General features: G+C 44.7%; 1 protein-coding gene across 7 annotated transcripts in view; it reads right to left on the minus strand.

Annotated features, from left to right (window-relative positions):
- MEAF6 (MYST/Esa1 associated factor 6) overlaps positions 1-12622 on the minus strand; it is a 33619-nt gene extending 20997 nt beyond the window's left edge. For all 7 annotated transcript variants that reach the window (XR_006221249.1, XM_042996616.1, XM_042996612.1 and 4 more), the window contains exons 1-4: positions 12487-12622; positions 11162-11277; positions 8267-8354; positions 8071-8116 (exon numbers count right to left, since the gene is read on the minus strand). Coding sequence is in view for 6 of the 7 variants with exons in the window: in XM_042996616.1 (XP_042852550.1) it covers positions 8071-8116; positions 8267-8354; positions 11162-11277; positions 12487-12576 (340 nt within the window). In the remaining variant the exon portion in view is untranslated. The remainder of the gene's footprint in view (positions 1-8070; positions 8117-8266; positions 8355-11161; positions 11278-12486) is intronic.
- Positions 12623-17210: the final 4588 nt, after the last annotated feature.

Consider the following 17210-nt stretch of genomic DNA (forward strand, 5'->3'; position numbering starts at 1 on the left):
AAATTCCAAGTTAAAAAAAAAATCCCCAACCCTGTGAGTCTGCATCTGTGTATGTGTGTGTGTGTGTGTGTGTGTGTGTGTGTGTGTGTGTGTCCCAGATGTGTTAGGAATAGTGTTAAGCTGTTAACGTTGATTACCTCAGAAAGTTGGGGGTGAAGTAGAGCATGAGGTAATTAACCTGTTTCATTCATTCATTCATTTCATTCATTCATTCACCTCTAAACAGTTTGACTTAGTACAATCTGAAAAAATTACTTTTCTAATTAAAAAAAATATATATAATGAAATCTACAAAGACGAGTTTAAAATGGGGAAGGATGATTAGGACAGCCTTCTTCTCCCAAAGCCAGTCCTATTTTTATGTAGGTAAAAAATGCCATCTCTCAAACTGCAAATGGCGAAGGCACTGGCCAGGGCAGGAATGGGTTGCTGGGCCATGAGGTCATAAAAGCTTTGGCTCACAGCTGTATGACAGAAGGAGCACAGGACTAACTGAGTAGGGGCTGGGCACAGGGAGAGAAAGATTATCTCAAAAAGCGGGAGACAAGACAGAATGGCAAGTTAGAGCAAATTTGGCCAATGTTGCAATTCTATTAAAAGACATTAATAGGGGCGCCTGGGTGGCTCAGTCAGTTAAGCGTCGGACTCTTATTTATGGCTGAGGTCATGATCTCACGGTTCGTAGGTTCGAGCCCCACACTGGGCTTTGCACTGTGAGTGCAGAGTCTGCTTGGGAGTCTCTCTCTCCTCTCTCTCTCTGCCTCTCCCCTGAACTCTTTCACTCTCAAAATAAATAATAAAATAAACTTAAAAGACAAAAAAGAAGTGAAGCTCTGTCTAAAAAAAGGGAGATTAATGGGCAAAACAACTGTTTACTCATTTTGGACCAGTTGCTACGGGAGTACTGGGTAAATGGATCAGTTGGTCATATTCTATAAGTACCTGTGTGGAAACACATACAAAAGAGTGAAAATCAAATCAAAGCCCTATGAATGGAGAATCCACCTGTGTTACCTCTCTGAAGAGGTAACATCCCAGGGAGTAACAGATGTCCCGAAGGACTGATCTGGATATTAAGTATCATGGGAGCCAGAGAAGAAAGAGCGGATTGTTCAGGGAAAGCTTCACTGAGGGGGTGGAATTTAAACTGGGCCTTGAAAAATGAGAAGCCAAAATAGGTACAAAAAATAGCACAAGCAAAAGTGCAGAGGTGAGGAAACATAAGGTACATTTTGGACAAATGAATCAAGTATCTCTTGAGCAGACGCGTTGAGGGTTGAGAGGAGAAATGGAAAGACAGGTGAAGAGCCGTGACTGGGCGGCGCCTGGGTGTCTCAGTCGGTTAAGTACCCAACTCTCGGCTCTGGCTCACGTTATGAATGATTTCATGGTTCATGAGTTCAAGCCCCACACTGGGCTCTGCACTGACAGCACAGAGCCTGCTTGGGGTTCTGTCTCTGCCTCTCTCTCTCTCTCAAAATAAGTAAATAAACTTAAACAAAGAAAAAAAAAAGAGCCATGAGTGTCAGATTTAGGGATCTGATCTAGGGAGACAGTATGAGGTGATGGTTAAGATATGTGACTTGTTGCTGAATCTTTCAGACCCTGTTCCTTCATCTGTAAAATAGGACACTTCTCTGTACTGAGTATCTCTTATGGACAAGGCATTGGACCAGACACTGGAGCTCCAGCAATGTTCCCTACTTTCAAGGAGTCTATAATCTGTACTCATCCCCAAGAAGTAGCTTTAAAGAATAAATGAGATAATGCAAGGGTTTGCATAGTGTCTGCAACACAATAAGTGTTCCAATCTCAATATCCTTGAGATCCATAAATACGCAAGTCAAATTCTAACACGGTAGACAATCTGGCATAAAATACTTGTTACCAGGACATAAGGAGAAGTCATCGAGCCATTTCTAAACAGAGAAGTGACATTGAACAGTGAATGTTTACTGAGTTCTCTGTATAAACCCATGTTTTAGGATTATCAGGCTACAAATGGTTTATAATAGGGACTGTAGCCAGGGAGACTAGATTAAACACTGCTAAAACACCAAGTGCAACCACAGAGTAAGAATCATGGTCTTTTTTGGGCTCCCGGAAGCAGGGGAGGAGTGAGGCCAAAAGGGCTGGGTTACAGCACCCCAAAGTACAGCAGCAGTCAGGCAACCCTGTGGCGCTGTCACCAGGAAAAGACACCTGTTTGTTTCTCCCCGACACAGAAGAAGGCAACTCGGGTTTTTTTGGTTTTTTTTTTTCAATTTTTTTTTTAACGTTTATTTATTTTTGAGACAGAGAGAGACACCATGAATGGGGAGGGTCAGAGAGAGAGGGAGACACAGAATCCAAAACAGGCTCCAGGCTCTGAGTGGTCAGCACAGAGCCCGACGCGGGGCTCGAACTCACGGACCGTGAGATCATGACCTGAGCCGAAGTCGGACGCTTAACCAACTGAGCCACCCAGGCGCCCCAGGCAACTCGTTTTTAGAGTAAAGAATGCCAGGTTTGGGGGTGTCTGGGTGGGTCAGTCGATTGAGCATCTAGATGACTCTTGATTTCAGCTCAGGTCATGAGCCCAGGGTTGTGGGATCGAGGCCCACCTCAGGCTCTGTGCTAAGCGTGGAGCTCTGCTTGAGATTCTCTCTCTCTCTCTCTCTCTCTCTCTCTCTCTCTCTCTCTCTCTCTGCCCCTACTCACTCTTTCTCAAAAAAAAAAAAAAGAAAAGAAAAGAAAAAGAAACGAATGCCAGATTTTGATTAAGTGTAATAAGCCTGCAAATGAGACACTTTACTTATTAAAACAACAACAACAACACCTACTGAATAGTGCTAGGCACTAACTTCTTTTCAGCACAAAAACTTTAAAGGAGGCAAGAAAGATACCCAAAATAATGCTTCATGCGGCCCTTTACTTATCCACTGGAATGATGAGAACACTCAGGGGAGATGTGGTTTGATGAAAGCTTCAGAAGAGTCTGATAAAACAGTATCAACTATGCTGATCCTTTAAAGGAAACTGGATAAAATCTGCCTGCTTGTCTTTTACTTTATTCTTTTTACAAAAACACACAACGCCTCACTAATTTGCCTAAAATTCCCCTTGGGAACCATGCTAATCCACTCTATCATCCTAGTTTGGGTAGGTAGGCCAAAGGAAGCAGAAAGCAATGCATATTTTTATTATTATTTTTTAATGTTTCTTTCTTTATTTTTTTTTTGAGAGACAGTGCAAGTGGGGTAGGGGCAGAGAAAGCAGAAGGCACAGAACCTGAAGCAGGCTCCAGGCCTCTGAGCTGTCAGCACAGAGCCTGACACGGGATTAGAACTCACAAACCACAAGATCATGACCTGAACCGAAGTCAGATGCTTAAACAACTGAGCCAGCCAGGCGCCCCACAGGAATGCATTTTTTTTAAGACGTTTATTTATCTTGAGAGAAAGAGAGAGAGAGAGAGAACACAAGAGGGGGAGGGGCAGAAAGAGAAATTCCCAAGCAGGCTCCTCGCTGCCAGAGCAGAGCCCAGTGTGGGGATTGATCTCACAAACTGTGAGATCGTGACCTAAGCAGAAATCACGAGTCCGATGCTTAACCAACCGAGTCACCCAGGAAGCCCAAAAGTAATGCATTTTAAAAGAAAATTTTCAGAATGGTTTGGAAACAAAATGCCAAAAGTACAAAACTCCAAAATCCTTGAGATCTAAGAATGTGCAATTCAAAATCTAAGACAGAAAAAAATGTTCAGTTCATCACCATCAAAAAACAAGAACACAAGAGTCATTCCACAAGATCTGTTACACAGAAATCTGGAGACACTGGAGAGCTTCTATGCAAAGGAAGAAGTGCAAAAGGCAAAGGAGAGCATTCCCCTCGTGGAATGAAAGCTTGGTTTGAATCACCTGGCTCTTTCAGGGACCTTCAACTGGGTTTAAAGTGATCCAACCACCCATCAGAAGAAAACATAAAATCTCTGGAAGATAACAACTTCATCCTCACTCTCAAATTACTCAACAGATAGTTTAAGTTACAGTGAGCGGTACACGGTCAAAGATAAGCACACAGGGAAATTAGACTTTGGAAGCAAACTACAACAGAAACAGGTCTGTAAAGACTTCACAGGTTGGGGAGGCTGGGTGACTCAGCTGGTTAAAAGTCCGACTTTGGCTCAGGTCATGCATGATCTCACGGTCCGTGAGTTCGAGCCCCGCATTGGGCTCTGGGCTGACAGCCGAGAGCCGGGAGCCTGCTTCAGATTCTGTGTCTCCCTCTCTCTCTGCCCCTCCCCTGCTTGCACTATCTCTCTCTCTCTCTCTCTTAAAAATAAATAAACGTTAAAATAAATTTTTAAAAAAGACTTCACAGATTGAAATTGTTATTATTGTTTTATTTTTGAGAGAGAATATGCACGCGCACAAGTGGGGCAGGGGCGGAAGGGGGAGAGACAGAGAATCTTAGGCATGCTCCACACTCAGTGCAGAGCCCAACATGGGGCTCGATCCCACGACCCTGGGATCATGACCTGAGCCAAAATCAAGAGTCAAACAAACGTTCAACCGACTGAGCCACCCAGGCGCCCCCACAGAATTACACATTAAACACAGAATGTACAGAATTAAAAACAGAATCTTGTACAACAAGCAGGCTTACTCTGCTTAAAGAAACAAAAGACAAGTTTAAAAATAACTGCAGGGAAAGCTACTGAAAAATTACATAGCAGATTTTAGAAATAATTAAGTGGAATTTTGGAAATTATAAATGTAATAAAAAATTTAAAAATCAAGGAAAGGTTGGGGCGCCTGAGTGGCTCAGTCGGTTAAGCATCCGACTTCGGCTCAGGTCATGGTCTCACGGATCATGGGTTCGAGCCCCGCATCGGGCTCTGGGCTGACAGCTCGGAGCCTGGAGCCCGCTTCACATTCTGTGTCTCCCTCTGTCTGCCCCTCGCTGCTTGCACTCTGTCTCTCGCATTGTCTCAAAAATAAATAAACGTTAAAAAAAAAAAAATCAAGGAAAGGTTTAACAGCAAGTCAGACTCAACTGAAAGGAGAATTAGTAAACTGGCAGGCGGCCCAGAGACAAAGACAGAAGACACGGAGGAGCGAATAAAAGACCATGTAGGATAAAATGAGAAAGTTTAACATACAGTTAAGTAGAGTGGGAGAGGAGAGGGGAGACAGCATGCAGCAAATGCATCATCTGAAGAATACTGGGCATTTTCCAGAACTGATGAAAAATACCAAGCTACAGCTACAAGAAGTTCAACGAAACCCAAGCCAGATAATTAAAAAGAAATTCATACTTAGACACATTGTAGTTGACTGTAGAAAATCAAGATGGAAATAGACTCTTAAGAAATAGCAGGAGTAGGGGTGCTCAGTGGCTCAGTCGGTGAGGTGTCCAACTTCGGCTCGGGTCATGATCTCGTGGTTCGTGAGTTCAAGCCCCACGTCAGGCTCTGTGCTGACAGCTCGGAGCCTGGAGCCTGCTTCGGATTCTGTGTCTCCCTCTCTCCCCGCCCCTCCCCCACTTGAGCTCTGTCTCTCAGTCTCTCTCTCTCTCTTAAAAAAAATAAACATGAAAAAAAAATTTTTTTTAAAGAAATAGCAGGAGGAAACGGTAATGACAGGTGGTGAGACAGAACACAGCAGAATTACTTTAAAGGGGTTCTGACCATTTGAATTGATGAACTCCAGTATTTATGTAATTCCCTATTCCAAAAAGAAGCCAAAGCCGCTTACCAAGATTCGTATAATAAAATCCATACAATAAATTTATTTATTTATTTTTAATTTTTTTTTTTTAACGTTTATTTATTTTTGAGACAGAGAGACAGAGCATGAACGGGGGAGGGTCAGAGAGAGGGAGACACAGAATCTGAAACAGGCTCCAGGCTCTGAGCTGTCAGCACAGAGCCCGACGCAGGGCTCAAACTCACGGACCGTGAGATCATGACCTGAGCCGAAGTCGGCCGCTTAACCGACTGAGCCACCCAGGCGCCCCACATACAATAAATTTAAAATGAGACGAGTAAAACACAGAAGGACAGAAGACGTCCATAAGCTGGATGCAGTAGTAAAGATTCATTCCCAGAATGCATGGTCTAGGTTTGGATTTGCTTTCTAGAGGAGAACCACACATTTGGCTTTAAACATTTTAGCAGCTGGGGTGCCTGGGTGGCTCAGTCGGTTAAACGTCTGACTTTGGCTCAGGTCATGACCTCACAGTCTGTGGGTTCAAGCCCTGCATCGGGCTCTGTGCTGACAGCTCAGAGCCTGGAGCCTGCTTCCGATTCTGTGTCTCCCTCCCTCTCTCTCTCTCTCTGTCTCTCTGTCTCTCTTCTCTCTGCCCCTCCCCCTGCTTACACTCTGTCTCCCTCTCTGAAAAATAAATAAACGCTAAAAAAAATTAAAAAATAAAACATTTTAGCGCCTACACAAATCAAGTCCATCATCAGATTTTCACTAAAAACCAAATAGTTGTTCGGGGAAAACAACTAGTCCTAAAAGACATAATAATTAGTAACGGTAATAAACATCTGCAACATCGTATTACAATAAATGCAGTGGCACATTTAACGGGACCAAAATGTAATTCATCAAATGCAGCTTTAGAGGGAAGACCAAGGAAGACCAACAGGATCTATCCCAGGGGCGTGGCCCAGGTCCAGGGGGAAGATCTCAGGGGAATGGAGGCCTGCACCTGTTTCCGAAAATCTTTAATACGTAAGTGCTGGTCTCAGCCAAGCTTCTGCAAGCAGTGGCATTGAGCGTCATTCCTTCACGAGTACCTAGGTGTGTACTTGTGTGGCTAGTGAAGTACAGGGCCAGATGCTGAGCTACGCACTAAGCCAGGAGGAGGATTGTAGGCTCTTGTGAAAACTGAGCAGTCAGTAATCATTCCATCTCCGCTCACAGCGGTGGGGTCCAGGCTGTTCCTTAACCAGTCTTGTGACTTCAGAGAGCAGATAACACTAGCTCTATGTCCTAGAAGTGGCATTAACTGAAAAGAAATAGGATTTAACGTATTTGAGCCATAGCAAGAGAAAAATCAAAAGGACTTGCTATAATTGTTGAGGATGGCAGAAAGGAGTCAAAGATCCCTACAGAGTTTTGAATGAGGGGGAACGGAAGTACTATAACAGAAAAAAACTGGGCAGACAAGTTTTGAAGGGAATAGAACGGTTCCACCTTAGATAAAATGTTTGAGCCTGAAAATCTGAGTGGAAATGACTCGCAGACATTTTCTAGCATTTTCTACATATTTAGAAATCTGTACCCAGAGGTAATAATCAAAGTCACAGTGTAGTTCTAATTCCCAAACTACCAAAATCCCTTCTCCTCCAAATCACTGGCCCAGTGCAGACACAAGAACCAGATTCTACAAGATACATCATCTGAAAGAAGCACACAGCCATAGTACAAAAAGCAGGTTATGCTTTGGAGTGATTCAGTGCACAGGAAGAGTGTTCAACACAGCTACACCGAGTCTGACTTGGAAAGATGAATGTATACATCTATATCCTATCACTTGACATCAGCAGAGAATTAGACTGTATGGCTTATGTTTGGAGCATGATACAATGTCTTTACAAAGTAAATACTATCTACTCTCTGTTTTATATTTAAGAACACTCAGGTACATTCTGTTCCCACGACCAGATTTTCCTAAGAATTATTAAATTGCGAACATGGAGATTTATCAGATATATCCAAAATTTTCCATGAGAAAAGGTTTTCTTTCTAAGTTAAAAAAAAAAAAAAAAATTCCCCTAACACTTAGCAGTGGGGAAGACCTGTCTTTGTGTCTTTGAGCAGGGGAAGTCACCCTCTGCATGACAGAAGAGGCAGGAGGGACATGATAGTTTCTTCCTCAAAAAACAAACAGGCCAACAAATAAACAAAAGGACACGATTAACGAGACTCTAGAGGGTGCTTATCTTCTAGAAAGGAGAGGCAAAAGTATGAGAGATGTAGTCTTGAGACCTACAGTTGGATACGAGTTAAATACAAGGGCTCCTGTAGCTTAAAAATAAAGTAGTAAAACAGTAAAAAAATAAATAAATAAACTTACTCTTTTCAATGAGCTGATCCTGAACTCCTGCCAACGCGCTCACTGCCTAAAAGACAAGAAACCACCCGTTACTAGAAAAATTATCAGAGCCCTCAGGAGAGCACTCGGACAGCAGGGAAAGGGAAAACTCATAGGAATTTAACTGAGGTTTCCCTCAACAATGGGCCACAGAAAAGAGTCCCCCCACCTCACTTACAGCTGCTGAAGTAACTGAGGATTTACTGAAGAGCCGCTCAGCTTCCTTAAACTTCCGGTTCCTTCGATCGTTTTTGCTATTGGAGTTTCTAAAACACACACAAGAAGCTTCGTAAGCAGCAAGCGGAGGACGGCCCTGGATGTAAGGTGTAAGAACTCTCTCTCTCTCATTGTCTCTCTTAGACAGAAGAGAGACAGCCTCTGGACGGAACGCCTCCACACCAGGTGGATGGACCAAAACGTCCGTTATCCTGAATGCCTGAAGGGACAGCAATGGCTTCCAACGCGGGACAGGCTCCATTGGTTCACGACCATTTTCATTTTAATATGTATTTACTTTAATACTTACTCGAAACAACCGGCACAGACGAGTGATATGAAATGTTTCTGTCAGATAAGCTTAATTTTTAAAAACTGAAGAACAGACCAGGGTTCCTTAAAGAAAGGGCTGGTATCAGTTCTGGGATAAGGAAAAGGTGAGTCTGAGACACCACATTGGGACAGAACAGAACCAAAATGCTCAAGGACTGATAGGGTCATGTCGAAAGGACAAAGGCATCAGCAGGAGGAGGTTCCCGCTGGCCGCGTTTGGGACAAACTAAGCATCAAAGAGGATAATGGCGGGTGTGTTTGCTTTGTGAAAAGTCACTAAGCTGTGTATGTATGATGTGTGCAATCCTCTGTATATATTTCAATAAGTTTATACTAAAAAAAAAAAAGACTCTACAATGCAAAAGTGACAGTACTAGATTCCAATACGCTGATTTTTTTTTTTTTTTAATCCATGGGTCTGTAGTGATACTAAAGAGAGAGGTCTGGAGATACAGAATGAAAGGGAGAGAAGATAAGAAGGGAAGATTCATCTTTCCAAATGCCAGTAAGCCATGTACACAAAGAATAAAATTAGAATCAGCAGTCTGTTAAGTGATTCAAGTAAAAATCAACAAAAGATACTAACATTGCTGAATAAAAATGTGGAGGATCGCAATATATTCACACTGTGTACAAGTGCAACCTCCAAACTACTTACGAATTACAGAGAGAAAAATGAATAAAAAAAAACATTTTTTTTTAATGTTTATTTATTGTTGAGAGACAGAGACAGAATGTGAGGGGTTAGGGGCAGAGAGAGAGGGAGACACAGAATCCGAAGCAGGCTCCAGGCTCCGAGCTGTCAGCACAGAGCCCGACGCAGGGCTCGAACCCACAAGCTGTGAGATCATGACCTGAGCCGAAGTCGGACGCTCAACTGAGTGAGCCACGCAGGCGCCCCAAGAAAAAACGAATTTTTAACAACAGAGAAATCAGATGCTCAAACTTAACAGTACCAATAATGGGGCAATCTGACATCATGTGCCTCCCAATATAACAGAGGTAAATGACACACGAGGCACACAAATCATTTTTGCCAGAAACGTCTAAAGGCTCCCTCATGAGGTCACGAAAAGAAAAATCTGGAACTGGGACAGTCTGCAAGACAGTGTCATCAACAACAACTTCACCACTAACAAGGGTGGGAGACTGTCCTATTATCAAGAGACTAAAGAGACATAACAGCCAAATACAATACACGAAAACTGCCTGGATCGAAACAAGGGCAGCCAAGCATGCTGGGAACAATTAGGAGAATGTGAATAAAGGCTGTAGGGGATGATACTATTAATGTAATGCTAATTTTCTATGTGTGGTTAACTGTGGTTAGGTAAGAAAAATATTCTTAGGAGGTAATTGCTGACATAATTAGGGGTACAGTGTCATGATATCCACTTGAATGGCTAACAACAACAAAAAGTATGGGGGAAAGGGAAGATAGAACTATAAAGGGGTAGCAGGAGGGAGAGCTTCCCAGCGATGAAATACTTCTGTATCTCGACTGCAGTGGTGGTTAGAGGAATCTACACACAGTGACGGAATTACACATACACATTGTACCAATGTCCATTTCCTGGTTTTGCTATTGTGCTGTAGTTACATAAAACCCAACCATTGGGGAAAAGTGGGTGAAGAGTACACGGACCTCTCTAATATTTCTGCAACTTCCCATGTGCCTGTAATTATATCAAGACTTTTAAAACTTTTAAGTATATATAGGTTTGTGTATGTTTACACGCATCAGAAAAAAAAGACAGAGAGAGGCAAAGGTGGCAACATGTTAACAAGTGATGAATGAAGGTGAAGGATATCAAGTGTGCACAGTTCTATTTCAATTTGAAATATTTCAAATCGGGGCGCCCGGGTGGCTCAGTCAGTTAAGCATCCGACTTCGGCTCAGGTCACGATCTCATGGTTTGTGAGTTCAAGCCCCGTGTCGGGCTCTGTGCTAACAGCTCAGGGCCTGGAGCCTGCTTCCGATTCTGTGTCTCCCTCTCTCTCTGCCCTTCTCCCACTCACGATCTGTCTCTCTGTCTCAAAAATAAACATTAGGGGCGCCTGGGTGGCTCAGTCGGTGAGCGTCCCACTTCAGCTCAGGTCACGATCTCGCGGTCCGTGAGTTCGAGCCCCGCGTCGGGCTCTGGGCTGATGGCTCAGAGCCTGGAGCCTGCTTCCGATTCTGTGTCTCCCTCTCTCTCTGCCCCTCCCCCGTTCATGCTCTGTCTCTGTCTCAAAAATAAATAAAAAAAACGTTAAAAAAGTAAATAAAATAAGCATTAAAAAAAAAATGAAATATTTCAAATCTGAAAATTTTCAAAAAGCTTAGCAGGTTTTCCCTATTTCCCAGACGTAGGATTTGTCTACAATTACTCAGTGAGCCAAAGTCTAAGCTCAACCCCAGACTGCCTTCCACACCAGCACTTTGCTACTGCCTCCCTGCAAAGTTGCTACCAAGAACACATATAGCCCAAAACGCATATATTACTAGAGCACCATACAAACACCACAGGCTTCTGACACTCACTTTTGGTTGGTCAGGTACCGATCCCAGCCACGAATAATATTGCCATACATCTGAGTGTCTTCCAGGTAGCTTCCTTCAAAAGCATAGATCTGTCTTTCCAAGTTTGCCAGTGTTTCCTGGGAGAGGAAAAACAAGGAAACGGATAATGCCTTTTAAATGCAAACATTAACCCCGACAGAATCAAATCCTCGGACACTAGCCTTAGACACTCAAGCTCCATTACGCTAAGCCCTGGTGGAAAGACATGACATGGGGAGAGGAAAGCTGTTTTAGATTAAGACAATCTAGACCTGTCTTGTTGGAACCCTTGGAGAACAGAAGGGAAGGGATACAGCCTGTCTCCAGAAAAATGCACAAAATTTTGCAGATTCTTCAGAGGGTTCATGGAAACCCAGTTGTCAAGAACCCCCGCTCAGGCAGAACGCGGGCAGTCTCCACCCCCACGCGCAAAGGTATTGCTACTGAAGAGAGGAAAGGGTGAGGAGCCTTCCAGCGCCAACTCGCTCCCCTCCCCGCGGGCTCAGAAAGAAGGCCGGCCCTGGGCTGTCAGTTGCCATGGAAACCTGGAAGGGTAGCTTCAGGTGAGATGGCCCTCCCCCGTGCCCAAGCCAAAACACGGGGGAGGGGGTGGCCACCAGGGTGGATAGGACCCGGGGTGCATATCACAGTTCTCAATTCCCTGGGCTGAATCCCTTCCCCTCGCCTGTCAGCTTCTGGATGTTCCCCCAAAATATCACAGCCATGCCCATCAAAAACCCCATCCAACGGATCTCCTAATCCTCAGAAGGACATGCGCCCCTCCATCCTCCAAAGGCCAGACTGGATGACCGTGTCCCCCTCCCACACTCGCCTCTACGCCACCCCCTCCAAGCCACTGGCAAGACTGAACCGGTCTCCTACGGCCCCCCCCGACACGCCCGACACCAGCCCTCAAAGAACATGGACCTGCCGCCCTCACCCACCCCGCAAAGGCCAAGGACACAACCGCTCCCAACCCCAAAGCTCACAGACACCTTTCTCGAGCTCCCACACTGAAGCCCCCCATCCTCAGGTGCCTTCCCGCCTCCACGCCCCCGCCTGTCCCGGCCCCCTCCCCCTCTCTGCTCCTTGCCCCGCCCCCCGGCCCCAGCTCCCGACTCTCGAGCCGCGCAGCAGAGAAGCCGAGGCACCGGCGGGCCGCAGAACGCGCAGCCGGCCTCAGGCCGCCGGGCTCCCGGGCGCCGCGTTGCGCCCGGGGAGTAACGGCCTGGAGCGATCGGGCGGGGCCCTGGAGGCGGCGGCAGGCGCGGGGCCCCCACCGAGCGCCCCCGCTGTCGCTCTCTCACCGCCAGCTCCTGCTTCCGCTTCACGAGCTCCGCCAGCTCCCGCCGGGTGTCCGGGATCTGCGGCGGCGCCGCCTTGTTGTGCATCGCCATGTTGGGCTGAGGCGGGCGGCGGCGCCAGGCGGGGGGCGGTCCCTGCGCGCCGCCGCCCGCCAGGGGGCGCCCGCGCCGCACTGCGCCTGCGCGCGCGGTTTCCGGAGCCGCGCGGCGCGCCGCGTCGGGGGCCTCGGGTTCGCGCGCGCCCCGCCTGGACGAGACGGCGGTGGGCCTTGCTCTGGGTCCTAGCCGCTCTGGACCCCCTCGGTGGCCGGCGGGGCGTCACAGACACCACAAATTCACTTTGTCCAAAACCAGACTCCTGGCAGGTCACTTCAGTGAACGACTTTCACTGTCCGCCGAACTGCCCAAGTGGGAAACGTGAATACCATCGTCGCTGTCCTCTCCCGTGCAAAACCCCGAGTCCTGAGGACTCGCCTCCGGAAGAGCCAGCAGCTCACTTGCTTTGTCTGCCACCTCGCCTTCGTCCAGGCCCTGTGTTTGGCCCCATTATCCCCGCAGCCTCCTCTTTCCACCCTTAGCTCTCTTTGATCTTTATCCACAGTGGTGCGGAGGGGATCAGTGTTTGGAAAGCAGGTGTGGTGTCACTCCCCTGGTTAGAATCTTTCAATGGCTTCCTGTTGCCCTTTAGAGAGACCAGTTTGGGTAGTGGTTAAGATCACAAGCCAAAGCCAGAACTACCTCGTTCAGAATCCTGCCTCTACCATTGATAGCTGTGCCATTTGGGGCAAGTAACTACATTTCGCTAGTCAAAATCCCTCATCTGTAAAATGGAGGTAATAATAGTACCTACCCAGTACCCTTGCCGGGAGAAGTAAATCCCTTCACGTAGGGGCTCGGCAAGTAACAACGATTATGCAAATACTCGTTTTTATCATTAATTCCTGTATCGTTAACTTTGTTTTCCTTTGGCCCTTGCTTACTTCACCAGCCTCCACTCTCCCCATTTTTCAAGGTTCTGCAATTTCACTATCATGAATGGGATTTTGGGGGGGGTGGGGGGGAGTCTTTGGGTTTCTACAGTCTGTGTGGATTGGTATCTTCCACTAGTTCTGGGAAATTCTCAGCTTGTTTTCTTCAGATATTCCTCTGCCTCATTTTCCTCTCCTTCTGGAACTCGGATTAAACCTAATAATCCTTTATTTTTGTTAACCCACTGTGTTTTTCCCCATCTTTTTTCTCTGCTGCATTATGCATAATTTCTTTTGTGTGTTGATCTTGTAACCTGAAATCTTGCCAGACTCCCCTATTAATTCTAGGAGGGTTTTATTGTAGATTCCTTAGGATTTTTTACATAGACAATCATTTCATCAGCAAATAAGGGCTTTTATTTTTCCCTTCCCAATTTGTATGCTTTTTCTTTTTCTTGTCTTACTTTGCTAGGTAGGACTTCCAGTTGTAAGAGTGGTCATAGTGGACATCCTTGACTCATTCCCTATTTTAGGAGGAAAGTATTCAGTCTTTCACCATTAAGTACATTAGCTGTAGGATTTTTGTAGAAGCTGTTTATTAAATTGAGACAGTTCCCCCTCTACTCCTGGTTTACCGATAGTTTTATCACGAACGGGTATTGAATTTTGTCAAATGCTTTTTTCTACGTCCAGTTGACATGATCATGATTTTTTTCCTCTAGCCTCTTGGGATAGTGGATTATATAGATTTATTTCTGTAGGTTGAAGCCGTCTTGCATACGTGGAATAAACCTCACTTGGCCATGTTGTATAGTTCTTTTTATGTATGCTGGATTCAATTTGCTAATAAAATATCCAGGATTTTTATGGCTAAATTTATGGGATAATAGTCTGTAGGGTTTTTTTTCTTTTTCTCTGCCTCTCTCTCTTCCTTTTTGGTATCTCCTATCTGGCTTCAATAGCAAAGTAATACTGTCCTCATTAAATGAGTTAAGAAGGTATTGCCTGATATGCTAATTTCTGGCAGAGATGGTATAGAATGGTCCTAATTCTTCTTCAAATTTGGTAGATGTCTTCAGTGAAACCATCACCATCTAGGCCTGGAGTTTTCTTTTTGGAAACTTTTTAAATTATAAATTCCGTTTCTTAAATAGTTATAGGACTATTCAGATGCTCTATTTCCTATCAGGTGAATTTTGGTAATTTACAGTGTTTGAGATATTGGCCCATGTGATTTGTTAAATTTATATGCCTGGATAATTTCTATCTTCCGGTTCACTAATTCTCCCTGAAGCTTCTGTTAAAGCCATCCACTGATGGGTTTCCAGATTGTATTTCTCATTTCTAAAAGTTTTGGTTGGTCTTTCAAAAGTTTTCCACTTCACTTTTTGCCATTTCTTATTCCCTGAATTTGCAAGTTACCATTTGTTTCTTTGAAAACAGTAACCATGAACATTTTATAGTATCTTCAATCAAGTATCTAAACTCTTCTGAGAACCAGTTTGTTATTCCTGTTGGTTCTCACCTACAGTACCTTTTCTTTTATGCTTTAAAAAAGTAATTCTATCTCCGTAGGAAAAGAGTGTGGAAAGAACGGGAGGGGAGATAAAGAAAAAAATCCCTTCCTCCAAAAAGTAATTTCATTTCTTCTATCATACACCGGAAGGCATCAATAGTACAGGGTCATCTTAAACCAAGTTCAAGGCTTGAATTTTTCTGAGCTCTCAGGCTGCAAGTCCCTGGGAGGATTTGATTTCTGATCACCTCTTTTACTGTGACAAGGATAGCCCTTTGGCATGCCAGCTTTTTGGGGGAAACATCTTCTAACAGTCTATCCATCGTATGTGGGCTCTGGATTTTGATTCTGTCCCATTCAACCTAGGGTAAGGTCTGATTTGCTGAAATCAAATGTGGTTTGCCTTTAGATCAAATGTGGTTTCCAGGCACCTGTGCTCCATTTTTCCCTGGATTCTTGTTTTTCTTCACTTGCGGCCTGAAAACATTTTTACTAATTTGTCCGTTCTTGGATGCTTTCAGAAGTTTTTTTGCTTATATTTTATCCAGAGGTTTCGGCTTCTTGCAGCAGGAGAGTTAAAAAACAAACAAACAAGTTAGTTCATCATGAACAGACACCAGAAATCTGTTTCCCCTATTGAACTTCGAATGCTTCCAAAACCTCATTAGTTTATCACCTCAGGCAGTTCTAAGTGCCAGTCTGTCTGCCTAGAAATATTCCTTTCTCTCCTCAACCCCACTGACCTCTTCTGGCTAACTGCTCATACCTCCCTGACTCCCAGGGCTTTGTTAAATCCCATTCCACTATGCTTCCACAATCCCCAATTCTTCTCCTATCTAGTAGTAGCCTGTAGCTGCTGGTTATGTTGCTCTGCAATGGCCAGACCTTATACATTTCACAACTATTCAAAAGGCAGTGTATCACAGTGGCTAAGAGTGTGGCACCTGGAACCAGATTGGGTTTGAATCCCAGTGCGACCTTAACCTCTTTGTGCTTCAGTTTTTGCATCTGCAAAATAGGATAACACAAGCGTGCATCACAGGGTTATAGGATGTCAGTGTATGTGTTAATGCTTATGAAAATGGTTAAAATTGTGCCTTGTACATAGAAAGTGCTCCTTATTGAAGTATTGGCTCATGGCACTTGTTAGGCACCTGATTATTGAATGTCTGTATATTTTTATGAATGAACATGATGATTTCCGAGCAGCTCTGACGTGGTGAGGTTAAGATTTTCCTGAGCCACTCTCTACCCCTGAAAGGCTCATTCATTGTGGTATCTTTGAACCCACTACGTATCAAGCAGCCTAATAAACCAGTTGTCTTTTCCAAATCCATCTACTAAGCACTGTTAGGGAGGCAGGAGGAACAGTCTAGAGAAAATGACCACTGAACCAGGACGGAGGTGATTTCTTATCCTAGCTCTACCCCTGCCTGGCTGTGGGACTTCAGGTAAACAGGTTCATTTTACAGGACTCCTTCTGCATACTCCGTTCCAGTCCTGCTGTCCCCTGGACTGCTCAGTCTGAAACAATGCCAACCTCTACTACTGGGTTCCAAATCAACCTGTGCTCTAAGGCACACCTCAAATGCCAAGTCTCACACAAGGTACAGCCCACCTCCAAATGACTGCCGTTTCTAACTCACAATTGTAAACCAACTGTTAGCATAGTATGCTTATGCAATTGTTTGTTGGATTAACTCACTTCAACTTTGGAGTAAATGTGAGCAAATCAACGGTCTTTTTCAACTGTTTCCCATTCAATAAATGGAAACTTTACCCAAGAGACCAGATGAAGCTTTACCTTGCAAAGCTTTAATTTAAGTCAAGCAGGCTTCTCACCTGTACAAACGCACAAACGCAGGAATGTTGTGGGCTCAGAACGCCATCACACAAGCAGGCACTGCTGGCGTGCTGTATGTGTGCCCCGCTTAGGCTTTCACTAACATGCCATCATCTCATCGCATTCCCCACATCCACACCACAACTAATTTCCACAAAGGGAGGATGTTAAAAAATATAACCATCTGTGCACCGTATCAAATAATTATCAACCTGAAATCTGTATTTCAGTTGTAAGCCTTTTAAAATCAAGCTCTATTGTATACTGGCATACTCCATACAAGAATACAACTCCAGTTATCTGAATTGATTACTCTTTTACTTATCACCAGGTTACAATCAAAGTATTTGAAAGCTACATCACCAGGTGCACTCAACGAGCGAGGGGTCCTTTGTCCATG

This window comes from Panthera tigris, chromosome C1 (assembly GCF_018350195.1).
Source record: "Panthera tigris isolate Pti1 chromosome C1, P.tigris_Pti1_mat1.1, whole genome shotgun sequence".
Lineage (NCBI taxonomy): Eukaryota > Metazoa > Chordata > Mammalia > Carnivora > Felidae > Panthera > Panthera tigris.